The sequence below is a fragment of the Elephantulus edwardii genome, unplaced genomic scaffold (assembly GCF_000299155.1).
Source record: "Elephantulus edwardii isolate Elephantulus edwardi_28Jun2011 unplaced genomic scaffold, EleEdw1.0 scaffold00010, whole genome shotgun sequence".
Classification (NCBI taxonomy): domain Eukaryota; kingdom Metazoa; phylum Chordata; class Mammalia; order Macroscelidea; family Macroscelididae; genus Elephantulus; species Elephantulus edwardii.
In genome coordinates, this window is record NW_006399760.1 from 24,287,146 (window position 1) to 24,306,402 (window position 19,257).

A 19,257-nucleotide genomic window follows, 5' to 3' on the forward strand; every position below is an offset into this window, starting at 1 on the left:
TAAAATTGGCTTTTAAAAAATCTCCAGCACTGAAGAATATAGTATAACTTACATTACCAACCTTCAAGTCAGCATGTAAAAAGTATTCTAGCTTCGTTCAAATCATCATCTCTAAAATATCCTGTAGGAAATTTGTAAGCATAAAGGGCCCTTAAATGCACTGATTTATAATACTCTTAAATATTAGAAACAGAAAATAAACTACCAATAAGTTGGAAAAAACAATTTCTTTAAAATTGAGCAATTTAAGTAGAAATAAATACTAGTACACACTAGAAGAGAAGGTTTAATAAAATTGATAAAAATGTACAAAAATATTCAAATCAGAAATGCTTTAGAATGTGTACCATGAAGTCAATGCTTCTCAATGAATATGGAAGGTAAAAGACTTTCTTGCTGGGGGAAAAAAAAGCGGAGATGGGCAAGACTGGGTTTAAAAAAAGGGGACACTGTTAAAGAAAATGTTTACGTCAAGTCAACATTGATTTGTTTTTAGACAAGGATATTGCAACTATCATTTTAAATTTGGTGGCACATTCTTTAGTAGGTCCTTAAGGCAAATATATTTAAACGGATTTACATTTTGATGTTAATTGTTTTCAACATCAGCTCAAAATAGAAGCTCAAAATAATGCCCTCACAATAGCCTTTTTAAAACATTCAGGTGTTTAGTAAAAAAGAACAATGGTCGCTTTATTACAGTAGTGTTCACTGGCACCACTGTGTTTCAGGGTATACCAGATTTCCATCAAAATCACTTTTTTCTAGGGTGCTCACCAAAAAAGATGCTTTAACCAGTTGGGTAGTGCACAAAAAAGCAATTTTATCATTTGCTGGTGCTTTTTTTGTACTACTATATATAGATATAAAAAAAAATTTCATTATATTGTCAAAATCCAACTTCTATATAAAGTAAATCAAATCACTTCATGACTTAGACTTCAGAATAAAGTAGAGACATCTGCAGTAATCAGTAAGTAAATTGCCACCTTTAATCCATCCTGCAGTGCCCTCTAGAAGGGTCACAGAAAGACAGTTATGACCATATGAAAATAATGATTCTTGTTATAGAATCAAAAGTTATTTTCAATTTCCTTTGTATTTTTTTATAAAGTCAAGTCCACAATAACAATATACTTAAATGCACTTTTTGTTCTGTGATATAATTAAAACCCAGTGTTATTTCAATTTAACATAAAATAGAGTCCCTGGTCTGAATCAGATTTAAATCATACTGTAAACATATATTTGGTATAATTTATTGATCATCATCCAGTTGCTCCAAAAGGGTCCTTCTGCGCTTTTCTAATTCACCTTCACTCAGTTCACTGCCAGAAGTATCCCAATTACCCTAGAAAGACAATGAATACAATCACAGGTGATGTCAGTATCCAAACAATTTAAGTAATCCAAAATTTTAGATTATTTGCCACAGAAGTCTCAGAGGTCTTAATGACGGCTATTTCCCCAAAAGCCCACCAATTATTGACTATAATTAGTGATTTTAGGCCAGAAAATATTTATAAGTATTTATCCAGTGCTACTTTAAGGTTACATTAATATCTAGTGAGAGTAGTATACGCGAGTTTCTCTTTCCTTGTGAATTTAATAAAGCAACGTGATGCTAGTTAACGGAAGCCACATGTTTCCAGGTATTCTAGTCCTTGCTAATACATGAATTCTATAATTTCCTGTAACTTAAAGAAATATTATGTCTTTTGCATATTGATTGTTGTGTACCCATGAAAAGACAAATAAGCTGAAAAAACTTCTCAGGTAACTAATAAATTGCATATAAATTTTTTCTTTTTAGAGACTTCATTTAACTTCACTATAAGGAGTTGCCAATAAATAGTGAATGCATTCTTCTTCACTAAGAATATTCATCAAACTCACCTTGTGCAGCTTTAAAAAGAAACACTACTACCTATGGAATCAGAATACCCAGAGGTAGTAAGACTAGAGCGGTCTACATTTTTAAACACACAAAGGAAACCACTACCCAAACAGCCTACAATGTTACACTCTATTGTTCATATAGATAGATATAGCTGACTATGCAAAGAAAGTAGGGGTGCTAATGACCTCCATTCTGCAACAGAAAATCTATGTCTAATTTCTGACCCACCAAAACCTTAACTACAAAAGCTTACTATAGATAAATGAAGTCTTACTAATAAGTCAATGCTATATTTTGCATACTACAATCACATAATAGCTATATTTTCACTTTCACATGAATTTTGCAAATATTTAAGTTTTTGAGCCTGCTGGAATAGTAGCAAGCAATGACTTTACAAATTTCTTTTCAAAAGAAAAGAATTAGTAATTTGATATAGAATGGTTGTCTCCAAGAGAAAGATGGACAATCTCTTCCCATGCAGTTTACGGACTCTGAAAAATCTACTGGAGGTCAGCCATGAGTTGTTTCCAACTTGATAGGGCAATATGTGAGATACATGTACCTTGAATTGGCAGGCAGCTGCAGACTGTACAGAGCATTAGCAAGTTCTTCAACCTTAGCTTGTAATGTCATGATTTCCCCTACTTTTTTAGATCCCTTCCAGCATCACTAACAACACTTTTAAATGGGTCCCACAGTGTTACTCGAGGTTTATATGGGACAAAACATGAAAATATGTAAAAACTTTAAGACTGATTTTTATTACAATATGTAACTTCCTAAAGAGCTGCTGAGATAGATCTTACATGGCTTTATTTTTTTTAAAAGAAAACCCCACCAAAACCAAAACTAAAACTCTGGCTGGCACAACCTAAACCATTCTGTTAAAAAATCAACTATCTATGAAAAACATTCATGTATGGAGACTAGGGTGTGCCTGGATCCAGGCCATAGTCTTTGCAATTACTTGCTATGCATCAGAAAGCTGGATAATGACTAGGGATGATAGAAGGAGAATTGTTGCTGAAGAAGAGTAATGATTATACCATGGATTGCTAGGAAAACCGGTTCATCCTAGAGAGGGTGAAACCAGGCTGCTTGTTGGAGGCAGTGATTCCGAAGCTTTGTCTGACATACTTTGGACATGTTTCAAGGCAAGATCAGTCCTTGGAGAGGGATGTCATGCTTAGGGGCGGGAGAAGAGACAGCACAAGAAAGGAAGACCCTCGATGAGATGGATTGATTCAGTGACTGGGGTAGTAGGGGTGGGTGTGGCAGAGACAAGAAGATTGGCATAGGATAGAGCAGGGGTTAGGGCTGTTGTACATAAGGCCGCTATTAAGTCACTGAAGACTTAAAGGCACATAACAACATAAAGAATAATTATGTTATCTGATATACAACTTAAGTTAGTGTAGTTTCCATTTGCTCTCACAACCCTTTACCAATCAATTTTTTAAGTTACTGAAATGTTATTAGGTGTTCATTCATCAGTCAAAACTCATAACATCTCTGAACCTTGTCCTATATTGTGACATTGGCATGATCTCCATCATGCTCAAGCCCATAGTTAGAATAATTTCTTAAAGGCTGTCCTCTCTCACTGATCATTCCTAGCATGTCTTTGCCCAAGGATTGGTCCCTAATGATAACATGCCCAAAGGATCTGAAACATCACTATTTTTGCATCTAAATACCTAGGTTGCACTTCCTCCAAGATTAACTACTTTGGACTGCCAAAAGAACAAGGTATATTCAATAATCTTTGCCAACATCACAATTATGATTTGGCAGAAATTTCACTTTGTTCTTACTTTTTCATTGCCCAACTTTCATATGCCTAGGAAACAGCTGAAAATACCATGACTTAGATCAGGTGACTTTGTCTGATGGATCAAGCCAAGAAACAAAGATGGTGAAACTTTGTCTTTAAACAGACATCACATAAAGAGGTCCCCAGAAGCAGATATTCTCAGTGCAACATGTATTCTGATTTCTTGACTGCTGCTGCCATGGGTACTGACTGCTGATCCAAGTCAAGTGATATCCCTAATAACTTCAATTTTTTTCCCTCCATCTATCATTATGTTGCCTACTGGTATAGTAGTGAAAATTTTTTGTTTTCTTGTTACATAAATATAGTCTATTGAATGAAGGCTGTAGTCTTTGATCTTCTGCAATGTTTCAAGTTGCCTTCACTTTCTGCAAGCAAGGCTGTTATCATCTACATAACACAGGTTTTATCAATGTGTTTCTTCCAACCCTGATGCCACATTAAGTCCAGCGTCTCCAATGATTTGTTCAGTATACAAATTAAGTAGAAAGAAAGGACACACATTCATAATGATGATGCAACACCTTTCCTGATTTTGAACCATGCAATATTCCCTTGTTCTGTTCACGACAGCAGCTAAACTCTGTGTGTATTTCATAATAGCACACTCAGGTGTTAAAGGATTCTTCTCAATGTTGCTTATAATTTATGATCCACCCAAGTTCCTTTGCAGTCAATAAAACACAAGTATATACCTTTCTGGTGTATTCTTTCAGCCAAGACCGGTTTGACATCTGCAATATCTGGCATCCATGGCCTCTTGTGAATTGAACTTATATTTCTGGCAGTTGCCATAAATTTTGCCCTTACAAACTTTTAGGATTGCATATTGAAGCTTGAATTTGTTTTTCAATTCACCCTGAGAAATGCCAAGTGTGTTCTTCTCGTGTGGTTTTCTAACTCCAGCTCTTTACACATTTTTGGTAACTTGTCTTCTTGTGCTGACCTCTGAAATCTCGTCAGCTCTCATATTTTAGCATTTCTTTTGTTTTGGCTTAAGTTGTAGTCAAAGTTACAAGTCTCTTCTGACATCTATTTGGGCTTGTCTTTTTTTCCTGTCCTTTGCTTATTACTTCATGGATCATGTCCTTCATCATGATGCCCCACAACTTGTCTGGTCTTTGGTCATTAGTGTTCAAAGCCTCAAATCTATTCTTGAGATGGTTTTAAATTAAGTTGGGATAGACACAAATTTGTATTTTGATTCGTATGGGCTTGTTTTAATTTTCTTCAGCTACAATATAAATTTGTACATCAGCTATTGATATGTATATTCCATAGTCAGCCCCTGGTCTTGTTTTAACTGCTGTATTTAAACTTCTCCACAAACTTTTCCCAAAAATGTAGTCAATCTGATTCCTGTATAGTGAAGTCCATGTGCATAAGCTGCAGTTTGTGGGCTTCCCCCCCCAAGATATTTGCAAAGAAGTCATTTATTATACAAAATTCGTTCATTTGATCTCCAGCATAATTTCTGTCACCAAGTCCATATATTCTACTACTAAGTTTTGTTTCCAAGATTTGCATTTTAGTTATCAATTATTAATGCACTTTGATTGTGTGTTCAAACACCTTTAATTGCAAAGGTTGGTAGAAATCCTCTATTTTTGGCTTTATACTCAGTGAGCACATTTATGAACAGTTGAATTAACAAGTATTTATATGTGTATGGATAATACACTATTACTCACAGCACTGTACTTCAGGACTGAACTTGAGATGCTCTTTTTGACATGAAGACATCATTCCTCTTCATTTTTCATTCCTAGCATAATAGTTCAGACTATGCTGATCTGTTTTGGTTACTGAAATTCCTTTTAAAATTGGTTTTAGTAATGATGGCTGTGACTATCTAGAAAGAGAACCACCCACTTTTTAGTATCATAAATTTTATATCCCCTAAAGTTTATACATATATATGTATAAAGAATTATATTTTTAAGCACTAAAAAATTTATTAAGGCTATGTTCTGCAAGCTGTAAGATATGCCACTTTCTAATCTGAACGAACACATACATTAGAAAATTATTTTGTAAAAGAGAAAGTTAACGGAACATTCACTGTTTTTGTTAATAGCAGTAAATCAGTAAAATATTTACTTTTCAATGCCATCATGGTGTTTTGCTGTATATATATAAAAGCATTCTTTATCTTTAAATACAAAGAATTTAAAAAGTGGTCCAAATACTTACAGAATCCTTTCCAGTCTTTTTCTTAGGTGATTTGTGTTTTGACTCTGATCTTTGCCTGGTTCTGTCCTTTTCACTTTCACGATCCTTTTCTTTTTTGTCCTTGTCTCGCTCAGTATCTGATTCTGGAGAATCCTATGAACAAGAAAATTGGCGTGTTAGAGCATTCTGATGAAGACCACTCTCTATTTAGAAGTCCTGATATATAGAACATTTTAGGATGCCCCTGTTTGACATGGTTTGTGTCCCATGGGTTTTAGGACAAGGAAAAAAGAATGTGAATTTTTAACCTCAATAATTCAGTAAGATTTCCAAGATTTGCTGGTTTTTCCTACAGGAAGGATAACTTTCTGATAAAGTATACTTTACAAAGATCTTTATTAAGTAAGAGGTGAGATAAAAGTCTATGTATTTTTAAATGTCGCTACTGTGCTATTATTAGCCTCATCACATTTTAAATGTTAACAACTATACAATAAAATTTTTTCTCAAAATTGCTTCTAAGAAGTTGTTAAAAATGTAATGTTGGCATCCAAGATAAATGGGTTCTCATTTAGATTCAGACAAATTCAAGTAAGCAGCATGAAAAAATAATTGTGGATCTGAGCTGGCACTCATTTTTAAAAAGTTCCTTAGGCAATCTTGATTATAATACTTGGGACCAGTAATTAGAAGAGCAGAAGAAATTTTCTAAAACATTCAAATGTGTGGTTTCAACAACTGCAACACATCAATAAATCTCCTGACATAAGGGTGAATTCCAACACTGGAGGATGTATATGAACTTTTTCTAAAGCCCACTAAGCATTTGAGGTGAACACATAAAATCTCAGAAAGAGGGCCAATGAAAAGTACCAGTGTCCACCTGAACTATGCTAGGCTACAGTGACCAATTTTTTAAAAAAGTCAATTATTACTGAGAAAATAAAGGCAAAAATGTCCAAGTCAAATGAAAAACCATACGCTTGCTTACAGATTTATGTCTTCTCTTCTTGCTTTTCTTCTTATGCTTTTTTGACTTTTTATAACTTCTCTCTGGGCAACAAGAAAAAAGAAAGTAAGAATTTGTATAAATCAAGTGGTGGTGATTTTATACAAGTTAACAGAAATGCTCACCAGACTCAGCACTAGAAGAATGCTCCGAAGCAGAGCGGGACTCAGATCGCGGTCTTTTCTTCTTTGAATGGCTATCGTCATCATCTGAATCTGACCCCTAGACAAAACAAATAATTTTGTTCATAATGATGCTGGAAATATTTCAGTATATATGCTGCTATAGTAAAGCTCCTTACCGATCGAGAGCGAGAACGTTTCCTATGATGTTTCTTAGATTTCTTAGAATGTTTCTTGTTTTTTGAATGATGATGTTGACATTCATGCTACAGGGTTCAGAAAACAAAATTTTATTTACATTTACTTTAGACATCAGATCATAAAGAATTTTCTAAAAGCTCTACAAACAAATTTTCTGAGTAAAACTCCACTCATTTTACATATTTAGTATATATAGGACTGAAAATATATATTAAAGTATTATCTATAAAGTATTCAAACACTAAACTTTTCTTCTATTACTTTCTACATATCCTATATATACCTCCTCATTAGACACCAAAACACAATGTTTAAAAAATATAGTAAATTAGAGATGAGATCAATGTGAGTTAGGATAACTCACACAATTCAAAAAAACCAATAACCTGTGAAGTTATAAATGCTTTAAAAAAAGAAAGAAAAATACTGAAAATCATTGTCATTCCACTATGTTTTTAGATCAATCTCCAGGTCAATTAGGCAGCCAGGCGCGAAGATAAAGGTAAGTAACTAGTTCAAACACATCCTTGAAATAAGCAAAGTGACTCTCACTAAATGTAAAATCTGTTTGCCCCTAGTATCTCCATCCTTTTTTTTTTTTAAAATAATTTTATCACCATCTTAATCCAGGTTAAATATTCTAAAACAATTTAAGTCTAATTCCACATGAAATCAGAAAATTAATAGTCCTTCTGCACTTCTGCAGTTTTATTAAAGTTATTAGTGAACTGATAATAGACTACAACTTTACAGCCACTATATATCTAATCCTTTTATGGGAGTATTAAAATTACCTCAAGTACATGCATAAAATCTTTAAATATTCGTTTTCTTTCAGATTCTAGAGTTATGTCTTCAAATGCAGGCTCTTTTACAAATCTCTCTCGGATCTGAAACATTCAGATACAGAATCAATAAATGACTACCAAGAAAAGTATATGATCATGTCTAAAAGGAATCATTACACATAAATGGTGACAATCCCCTCAAATACTATCATTTCCTCCCTTCAAATTCCCAATAGTTTTAAATATGGCTAAAGTCCTTTTACTGATTATTGAAAAACAGTATTTCAATAAGGCTGCACAGAGAACTGTATTGGAGTTTGAGGCCAAAGTAGCAATAAGGAATGCTGAATTTGTCCTTGTATAAAATCTTGACATTTGATTTTTTGAGGTTCATTCATATTACTATTATTAAAAAAAATATTTCAGGGGTGAGGGGTGGGCAGTAAAAAAGTGCAGCAATGAATGAATGGAAATACAAAGTCTACAAATTTTCATTAAAATAAATAATAATAAAATTTCAGTAAAATACAACAATAACATAAAAAGAATATTTCACAGTTAAATATATCCTAAGCAACAGATTTATTCAGCTGACATTTTCCTGGCATAAAGTGGGAAAAATAACCTCAACTGGAATGAATACAGTTCATGAGAAAAGATTTAAAGTATACATACATCTTCCCAAACAGCATCTAATTCTATTGGAGGAGCAGCTTGTTTCAACATACTCTTAAAGGCAGACTCTTTGCGTTTCACTTTCCGGGCCTCCTCTTTTTCTCTTTCACGTTCACGGGCTTCTGCCTTTTCTAGCAACTTGAAGAAAAAGAATATTTAATCAATTCCACCAATACAATTATCATTCCCAGTTGAAAAGTGCTCATACCATTTATAAGTTTAAGGCCAATTTCTCTACACCATCAGTTAATAAGAGCAAAGGAAGGCTGACATAATCAGTCCATCATTTGAGAATGTGTCCATTAAAAGCCTTACTCTATTAGCCTATAACTTGTTTTTATAGCATATACTAGAAACTGAACTATTAAAATGAATTGTTTGTAAAAGAAAGTAACTTACACTATTGAAAGCAAGTTTAATATTTCCAGCATCTAATGTGGTTGACCTTTTAGTTGAGCTGATTATTGCCACGAAATCTTCAAAAGTAGTATTTACTTCTACTACAAATCCTTTATCCTAAAAAAAAAAGAAAGAGAGGTTAGTATTCTCACACCATCACCCCCTGCAAAATACAGTATTAATATGGAAAAGATGTACTGTAAACCAACACATATTATTTACCTTTAGAATGTCTTTTATTATCTTCTTCTCATCATGATAACGTGCTTTAAGATCCTCAACATAAAACTTGAAAAGATCAAGTGCAGTTGATCCTAATGAAAAAACTAAAGAAGTCAAAAGCTAGCTCTAACCAAAGAGCTGCAATTATTTTTTTTTTTTATAAAACAAAAGAAAATATAATAAAGCTATCCTCTCTTCCCAACACAACTCTCCCTTCTCCCCCTACTGGCCCATTCTAACTATTGTTTTAACTATAAATCAGTAAAGAAAAGAATCTCACCAGGCTGACCAAGCATATTAGTGAATCTAATGTCAGAACTAATTGTTGGGTACAATTCCATCCAAGATGACATAGAATGTAGTTGTCCATGTTCATGCAATTCATCTAAAAATATCTGAAAAAGCCATTATATTAGAAAAATCATTTTAAAAGGTATTAGAAATATTAACATAACCTAAAACTACAAGATTTTTTAAAGCCCAGCAACTTTTACAAGTCTTCTTTCAATGATATTTCATATCAATTTAGGTACAAATAATACTTGAATATTTTGGAGTATAACAGAAAGGACTCTTTAAAAAGAAAGGCTCTTGCTAAGATAAAATAGCATTTCCAATGAAGAGCAAAAATATAATGATAATACTTAATTTAAAACACTGGGTATTGCCTTTTCAGATGATTATTAAATGATACTAAAGAATATATGAGTGCTTGTTTCCAGTAAAATACTTAATTTTTAAAAATAGTTACTATTGTGCTCTAGATTTTATTTAATTTTCATGAAAAAATCTGAACTCTTACTTGCTTATCCCAATTTTCCCTTTTCCCAATTTCCAGGTGACCAATTTGGACTTTTTAATCTAATAATTTCTACATCATCCACTCTCCTATATTTAAACTATAAGCAAATGTCTCTAAGGTAACTATGACCTCAATTTCTGTTCCCACAGTTCTTAGACTGGTATATCCAACATGATAGACACTATTGTACATAACTTCAGAGCACATGAAAGGTGCTTAGTCCAAAATGAGAAGTACAAGAAATAGAAAAAATATCAATTACATGTTAATATGGTATTCTAGATATATGGAAGACAAATTATTAGCACCATTTTTTATTTTTAAAATATAGAAAGTAGGAAATTTGAAGTTGAATAGCAAATATGGCATGCATATTTTTATTACACAATGCTGCTGTTCACAAGAGTAACTACAGATACTTACAGCTCCACTTCTCTTCAAAGCAGAGTGAACACATCCACAGAAGTCTTATAACTCAGAAATTATTAGTCATTTAAGAAAATACATATAAAAATCACAAAAACGTATGACTTCACTCCCTCCACCCGCAGGAAGACTATGATCAGAACACACAAGTACTGTCAATTATGTGAAGAAAGTTGAACTTTCACATACTGCTTATAAGACTAAATTGGTGTGTAGCCACTATGGAAAAATGTTCAACATTCCACAAAAAGTTAAATGTATAACTGTCCCATGATCTAGAATTTCACTATGATATACATATCCAAAGAGATTTGAAAGCTGGAACTCACCATTATTAAAGTATTACTAAAAATATTTTTTAAAGGTGAAAATAGCTCAAGAATATATACATGGAAAACTGAATAAGTGGTATACATACATGAAAACTGCTCAAAAATAAATTCTCCAAACACTGCATAATAATGAACCTCAAGGACATTATGCTGAGTAAAACAAGCCAGACACAAAAAGGCAAATCCTGTGTCAGCACACTATTATAAACAGTTTACAAAAAGATAAAAAATATACTTTGATGGCTGTCAGGATGAGAAGGTAGGGAAAATCTTAAAATTAGTGTTACCTTTGCAAAGGAGTAAAACCAAATTTTTTTGTTCAACCATATATACAAATGAAATTCTGATAGTCCGTGCTATACCCAGAAAACATTATGTGAAGTCAGTCAGACAGAAAGGGAAAATTTTTATTCAATTCCATAACTGAGTAACTGGTTGGGCTGCTAAGAGAACTGTGTGCAGTTGCACTACACCAGCCATTAAAGGGAGAAAGATAAGCAGTCTTCTGTAAAGATTTCAGTCTTGGAAACCTGACATAAGGGCAGTGAGTTTGCTTTTTTATATAAAATGCCTAGATTAGGTAAGTGCACAGAAACAAATGGTTATTAAGCAGGTACCAAGGGTTAGTGGGAGGAGAAAATAAGGAAGGGATATTGGAGTTCTGTTTGGGTACCAAAAAACTTCTGAAAATGTATAGTAGTTGATTACAGCAAAATAGGAAAGTAATGGAATGGTACACTTAATACGGTTACAAGTGTGCTATATATTATAAAGATTGATCCAACTTAGTATTTCTCATTCCTTATATACTATTAATAAAGAATGGTATTTACTTGAATTCCAAGCCCTCAAATGTTTTACTTAATGAGAAAATTTTTTTCTTCATTCTCCTGTTTTTTACAAGGTCTCCCTTATCTAATAGCCTTCTTTTCAACACTGAATTTATGCAAACTTTCCCTTTCTCAAAATCTGAACAATTTTATTTTGTCTCTAATTACCTTTTAACTATTTAGGCAGTCTTTTAACTTTTCCTAAGGGTTCCTGCAAGCTGCTAATAAGTAAAAAGATTAAATTCAAGTATGATAAGATGCAAGCAGGAAGAAGAATCTGTTTATCTACTTCTGAAAGATTAAGTCACTGAAAATTCCATATATATATTTCTATTAAAGTTGTCTATAAAACACTTCTACCCTCACACAAGAGAAGCAGCATTCTTTTAGTCCCTTTAAACACTCTCTCTCTCACACACACACCCTCCCACCCACCCACTCACTCTGTTGGTTCCTATCCCCGGAATTTGATTTGATAGGTCTGGCACAGGGTTTGAGAATTTGCATTTCTAGTTAATTTCCAGATGATACTATGTACTTGGGAACTACACTCTACCTTAAGGTAGACCACTGCTCTACCTTAACAGTACATCTTAGCTTCTGACGCTAGAAACCTCTCTTCGACAGGAAAATAGCTGAGCATTCCTTTCCAGTCTAGACATTAACTCAAATAACAATTTCAAGGTTTGTTAAAGTTATCTTAATTTTCTATGAGATGTGATAAGTATTTCTCATTTACTGATAAAGTTTTTTCCATTCATGACCTTTTAAATCCAAATTTGAATTCTATCTTTTATTATAAATCTCAATACTATTACATTTAAGAAATTCTAAGAGTACCACATAAAAACATTACTAGTGAACAGCTGTATAATATTTTTTTTTAAGATGCTAATACTAGTTTCATTAATAGTAACCAAAAACCATCTCCAGTATTGACATTCTACTTCTATTCTTTTATTTTACTGTGCCTATCTTTTATAGGAGATATGAAAGCTTATGATTTTAGTACAGTCTAACTTTCCTCTTAATTTTCTCTTTTATCTGAGGCAGAAGGCTACGTGGTTAGCTGTGGTTACTAAATTCTCAGCAATACAACATATATGAAGGACTTAAATGAAATTTCTCTTACTGGCTTTAAAAATAACTACCTTGTCAAATTCTTTTAAGAAAATGTGATCAAAGTATGAAGACTTTAAGTGTGTAGACAAGCATAATGCCCTTTATATGGGATTGTCCAGTTACATCAGTATTTCCTGGAAATGCATTACAAATACAAGTTCTCAGACTCCAGTTCTGGAAACAGGGACCTAACAACCCCCTAAATGATCACTGAGAAACCACCAAAGAAGAAGAACCCACCAAGAATACAGATTCTATTATGGCATTTAAGATGTTTAGTAACCTAGGGGAAAACGGGAATTGTGGCTTGCTGTGTGTTTTGGTTTCTTCCCCTCCCTTTAAGTTCTCTAGATGATTTTGATGTACTTTCGAGAACGACTGCCCTAAGGGGAAATATGTAGCAGTCTGAGGTAAAGCCTTGAAAACTCTATGGGGCCATCAGTTCTAAAGCAAGTACTACAGCGTTGCTATGAGCTGAAATGTGAAATTTCTCCCATCACAACATTCTCCATTACAGAGCATAAAAGGCATATTTGCAGGCTAAAACGAGTCACTAGTCCCGCATGATTTAATGCTTCTGAAACCTACTAGAGGGTAAGCTATCAGTTCCAATTCAACGGTACACAACAACAACAAGCATATATATACATGGCATGTATCTTAGTTCTTAAGCATAACGTTTGTAAATTATAGCCCCACCCGAAACTTTATCACAGCAATCCTACATACCAACTAATGACTCATCACATATATTGTCAGCATTTTGTCATACTATTTGTCTTTCCAAAATGAAACCTTATCTAACAATGCTCACCTTAAGTGTCAACATCTGCTACAGTCTTCTATGTCCCCTGCTTAAAATGACTGTTCTTTTAAGTGAACTCATAACTAATTATAGAATTTAAGAGTTAAACGTGTATGGATCCGCCACAAAGCCTAGGTCAAGAAATCAGGGAAGAGGGGTCTCAAAATGGTTTGTATGAAGATAAGGTTAGGTAAAGATATTAAAAAAACTACATAAGAAAATGCAAGATTTCCTATTACCTGAAAAGATTCCCTATTTTTACGTTGTCGTCTCCTTTCTCTCAGCAAGCTTTTCTGTTTCTCCTCCTCCTCTTCTTTTTCTAAAGCTCGAATGTGTTCTTCAAAGCAAATTAATGCATCTTCTTTGTCCATGTCTAAAATTTTAAAACACTGATGATTATCAGAATGAAAAGCAGTTAATGTAAATTAACTCTCAGATTAAAAGGCCTACAATATAAATGGGCTTGTAATTATCCAAGCAGGACAGTTTTTTTTTTTTTTTTTTTTTTTTTTCAAGCAGGACAGTTTTAAGGAAAATTTTACAGACAACATTAAAATCGATGTAAAAATACAGCTCAATAAAAATAAAGCTGTCATAATAAAACCTATGAAGAATTACAGTATAAAGCAATTCAGTGTGCTGATTTATAAGCTTTATCCCAAATCTCAAGATTTTGAGAAAGTAAGCCTAGAAAGCTATAATTTCCAAGAAACAAGTAAATCAGATAAAGACAATCCTTTATAAAATCTACCATAAATTTCCTTCCTTTCTTCTTTCTGGAAATCTGTAATTAGTCATTTCCTACAAAAGACTGGATAAGTAAAATGTGTTAAACTATCTGATTCTTACCAGGGTTACATATAAATGGCAAAAGAAAACTTCAGGTTTGACAAGTATGGTAAAGCATTGCAAAGATCACCTGATAAAGTTAAATTCAGATTACTGGAAAAATATTTTGTCTTGAGTAAAAAGAAAAGAACCCCTCCACCTGATTATGAAATTAAAATAATATTTTCCCAGAAATGAGACAACTCTGGAAAATTAAGCTCAAGATGTCATATGTAAAGCAGGAATAATTCTTTGTTGCCAGAGAAACTGTTTAAAACTAGCATTCCTCCCATTTAGTCATTGTTCTTACTTTGTAACTCCTCATCTTCTGCAAAAGTTGGATTATCCATCAAATATTGTTGAGCTTCAGACCATGTAGTAGAGTATGTTACATTAGCCATGTTGTCAAGTATATTTTTTAAGGCTTCCCAGTTTCTCTTCCGCAACTGCTTTGCTTGTTCCTAAAACATAAGCCATCAACAAATTTTCTATTGAAGTTCAAAGAAATAACACTTGAAGTGCACTTACCAAAAGCTTTCTTTATATGTTTACCTATATTAAAAAAAAAAAACCACACCAAAAAAACTCTACTGTTAAATTTAAATACTAAGGCTACTTTATTTACGTATCTTGGTCTTGCCTAACACCATTGGGCTTAATACTTAATCTCTTCATTTGTCTTCAAAAACCAGAATGTGAAAAGCACCCCTTTGTTTTGCTTTTACCCTCCACTCGATATACTTAAAACATATACATCACTTCACCAAAGAAGACATTTAGATGGCAAACACATGAAGTGCTCAAAATCCCTAGCCCTAAGGGAAATGCAAAGCAAAACAACTATTAGATAACATCTCACCTCAGTAAGAATAGCAACATTCAACACAGCAGAAAACAACAAATGCTGGCAAAGTTACGGAGAAACTGGAACCATTATTGATTGTTGGTGGGAGTGTAAAATGTTGCAACCACTATGGAAGGCTGTATAGCACTTTCTCAAAAAGTTGGAAATAGAAAAATCATTTGACTCAGCAATTCCACTACAGGGAATATACTCTAGAAACCCAAACTGCCACCCAGATATATGCACCCCTGTATTTATTGCAGAAACCCAAAATGCCACCCAGATATATGCACCCCCGTATTTATTGCAGCTTTGTTCAGAACAGCAAAGAGTTGAAAACAACCCAAATGTCCATCAACAAATGGAGAAGCTGTCACATATTCACACAATGGAATACTATGCTGCATTGAAAAACAAGGAACTCATGAAATTTACCAAAATGGGTGGCCCTGAAGGACATTATGCTGAGTGAAATATCTCAGTTACAAAAGGACAAATAAATACTGCATAGCGCCACTGCTGGAACATTGAGGTTCGGGGGAATCTAAGAAAAGGGGATAAATAATGTATACCACATTGAAATAGTTAAGGGGAGAACTGTTTAAAAGGAATATATGATTAGGTATTATTTTCATTTGATAAGCATCCAGAATAAGAGTTGCATAATAAAGTGGAGTAGGGGAGAACTGTATAACAATGAAAGAATTTCTTTTTTCTTTTCAAACGGAAAAGTGAACTAGGGGGGAAGAGGCGGCCAGGGAGGAAAATGTGCCAACAATTTATGAATGGAAAGCCAAAGTCTCTGTAAACTTTCATTAACATGTCAATTAAAAAACAAACAAACAAACAAAAACCCCAAACCAAAAAACCCCTCCACCTAATATATCTGTATCTCTTCTTTCCTAATGTTATGTATTATAACATTGAAGATAACTAAAGATAAGCAAGTCACATTGGTAAGTAAATGGTAAATATTAATTCTTCAGTGACCATAAATTGCTGATATGTCTTATTGTTCTGGACTGTCAAGTTAATTATGCCTCACAGTGACTACATAGGACTAAGAATTACTCCACAGAGCTTCTTATACTGTAACCTTTACAGGGCCATATCACTTTCACTGGAATCAAATCACAACAGACCCTCTAATGGGTTTCCAATGCCATAAACTGCCTGAAAGGACACTACCCATTTTTCCCCCTTGGAGCTACTGGTGGATTTGGACTGCCAAGAGAGACGTGGCCTTTGGGTAAAATAGTAGAGGTCCCTGCAGACTATGCCACCATTAAATGCTACCCTTCTAATCAGCAGTCAACCATATAATCACAGAACCATCAGAATTACCTGATAATACTAGCATCATTTATGTATGTTCCTTAAACACAAGATCTTGTAACATGGACTGGCATGGAATAAGATGAACATAAATAAAACAGTTGTTTTAAACTAAAGTATCTCAGTGAGTACTACACATCATTGTCAAAACTGTAATAAAATGTTAAATAAATGTTCGCAAAAGCACAGGAAGTGATCTCTAAATCTAACTCAAAGATATGTATCTTATTATTAGAAGTAGGCATAAGAACATTAATGATAATGTTTAAGTAGCAAGCACCTACTGCTCAAAAACACCTACTATGCTAGATGGACAGTGATTTAGTAGAGTATTACTGGAATTAGAAACATCTTATTTAAGAATAAGTAGCAATAACTGCAAATGGACAATACCTTTTCTTTTTTTGAAAGAAAAAACAAAACATCTTCATAGATTTCAAGACGATCACGTTCTGATATTGCATTCCAGACATCCATCTCTCCAAACATTTGCTCTGCTTTTCTGTTTAATAAAACAAACCACCACCAAAAAACAATTTAAAAAACACTCCCACACTAAACAATCAAACGTTACCTGTTTGGCTGACTTAGAATAAGCAAGCAAACAAAACTCTTTTAAACAGAAAATAGACTAAACTACTTAAGGATTGTACTTATCAGAAGAATAATTTCACCAAGGCATTGTTTATACTTTAGCTATTAGCTGACATCTAGTCATTCCCTGAGTTTGGAAACCCTGTACATTAAGAAAAGAACAATGTCCCAGCTTTCTACCATCTTCATGATGACCTGCTGCATAGATGACTGATCCATAGGGCTTTTCTTCTTAAGGTTTTTAGATACAGAACTCAAGGATTTTTTTTTTCTCTAGTCTTTCTTAATCTGGAAATGCCACTGCAACATCCTGATGTTGTTATGTGCTATACAATGACAACTTACTTAAAGCTGCCTTTCTGGCAAAGCAAGTTTTCAGAGGCTGTACACTGCATGGGAGGATACTGTCCATCTTCCTCCCATAGGAACTGAACTCCTTGTCTTTGGGTTGACAATGCGACTCCTTGCCCACTAGGCCACCGGAGTGCCCACACAAGATTATTTGGCCAAGGACAATCATAGTAATATGTAAGCTAAGTTTATTACGTTGCTGCTACATGAAGTGCATCACTATAAACCTTACTTGTATCTGGTTGTAGAAGTCATTTTTTCATGATTTTCAAGAAAACGCTGAAAGGATTCTTTAGCTTCTTTGTATTTTGATCGTGCCTCTTCTTTTTCTTCTTTCTCAGTTTGGACTTTATAAGCATTAAAGGCCTGCTTCTTTTCACTCAGCTTTGCTAAAGCACTAAAATAACCAAAAATAATGGTTTCAGAGCAAATGAACACAAAACAAAAATATGTAATAAAAGCCAATTTGAAAAAAGATACATATTACATGATTTCAACTATACAAGAAAACCTCACTAAGCAGAACAAAAAGATCAGCAGTTATGCAGTATTCTGAGGAAATGGGGAAAGAGATGAACAGAAGAAAAAGAAGCTTGACAGGACAGTTAAGTGATTATACCACAGCAAAAGCCATGGTATAATACAAAATGAACTGCAATTAAATAGTAAGTATTTTAGTTAATAATTATGTATCAATGAGTTTATTAATTCTAATAAATACAAAACAAAAATAATATGTTGGTAATATAAACAATGTACAGTGGTGAAGAGTATGTGAGAACTTTTATTTTTCTGTAATCCTAGAAACAGCATAAATCTACCTAACTGTGAATTTACAAGGTACGCCCTGCCATGCCTAACTAAAAAGTTGAAGTATTACCTGTATCGTGGGTCATTAATGATCATTTTCATAGCTTGCTCCCATGAAGCATTAGATGGTACTCTCTGAAAACCATTTAAAAAAGAAATAAAAATTATTTCACACAAATATAGTAAAAGTCACACAACAGGGAATAAAATATGTAATACTGCAAACCACTGATGTACGTTTTTGCAAAAGTTTGAAAAAATGCTAAAAAGTAGGCTTTTATGAAGCAAGCCAAGTCTGTACAATCTACCTATTTTAAAACTTAATGGAAATTTAAAGAGTATGAGTATTTTTTATTTAGATAAATGCTTGAAATGAAAACCCCTCATCTAATATAAAGTATTGATATAGAACATGTGTTCTACCTTGTCCACAAGATTTTATTTGCTAAGTAATAGTCAAGAAAATGAGAAAAATTTAGTTTTCAGTTAAAACAGTTTTGAGAGTTTAGCATTATCAATAAAAGCTATCAATGCACTGATTATTTAATAATGTAACAATACCTTTTCTTTTAATAATTCTTTAAAGGCCTGCTTTGCTTCCTCCTTTGTATTCCAGGTATAAGTCTTTTTGGGTGGCTGGCTTTCTTCCTCTTCTTTTTTGGGAGTAAAGCTAGAGAGAAATTTAAATACATTATTCATCCTTTAAGGAGCGATTGCCTCACTTAATAATGTCTTAATTAATCATTAATTACATGTTGGGGTCTATGTTAGAAGTTGATAATTTTAGGATAAAGTTAATAAATGATTAATTCAGAATTTTTTCTAGAACTTCCATTTTACTTTAACATAACTG

The 19,257-nt window shown here is 33.3% G+C and overlaps 1 protein-coding gene across 1 annotated transcript in view; it reads right to left on the reverse strand.

Annotated features, from left to right (window-relative positions):
* Window positions 1-221: 221 nt before the first annotated feature.
* Window positions 222-19,257, reverse strand: part of PRPF40A (PRP40 pre-mRNA processing factor 40 homolog A (S. cerevisiae)) — an 80,192-nt gene continuing 61,156 nt past the window's right edge. Inside the window, exons 11-26 of the mRNA XM_006880777.1 lie at window positions 18,966-19,074; window positions 18,475-18,539; window positions 17,827-17,991; window positions 17,043-17,151; window positions 14,781-14,931; window positions 13,882-14,015; window positions 9,606-9,720; window positions 9,326-9,417; window positions 9,104-9,220; window positions 8,705-8,842; window positions 8,036-8,131; window positions 7,220-7,306; window positions 7,044-7,140; window positions 6,901-6,962; window positions 5,931-6,062; window positions 222-1,351 (exon numbers count right to left, since the gene is read on the reverse strand). Coding sequence (XP_006880839.1) covers window positions 1,259-1,351; window positions 5,931-6,062; window positions 6,901-6,962; window positions 7,044-7,140; window positions 7,220-7,306; window positions 8,036-8,131; window positions 8,705-8,842; window positions 9,104-9,220; window positions 9,326-9,417; window positions 9,606-9,720; window positions 13,882-14,015; window positions 14,781-14,931; window positions 17,043-17,151; window positions 17,827-17,991; window positions 18,475-18,539; window positions 18,966-19,074 — 1,762 coding nt within the window. The 3' untranslated portion in view covers window positions 222-1,258. The remainder of the gene's footprint in view (window positions 1,352-5,930; window positions 6,063-6,900; window positions 6,963-7,043; window positions 7,141-7,219; window positions 7,307-8,035; window positions 8,132-8,704; window positions 8,843-9,103; window positions 9,221-9,325; window positions 9,418-9,605; window positions 9,721-13,881; window positions 14,016-14,780; window positions 14,932-17,042; window positions 17,152-17,826; window positions 17,992-18,474; window positions 18,540-18,965; window positions 19,075-19,257) is intronic.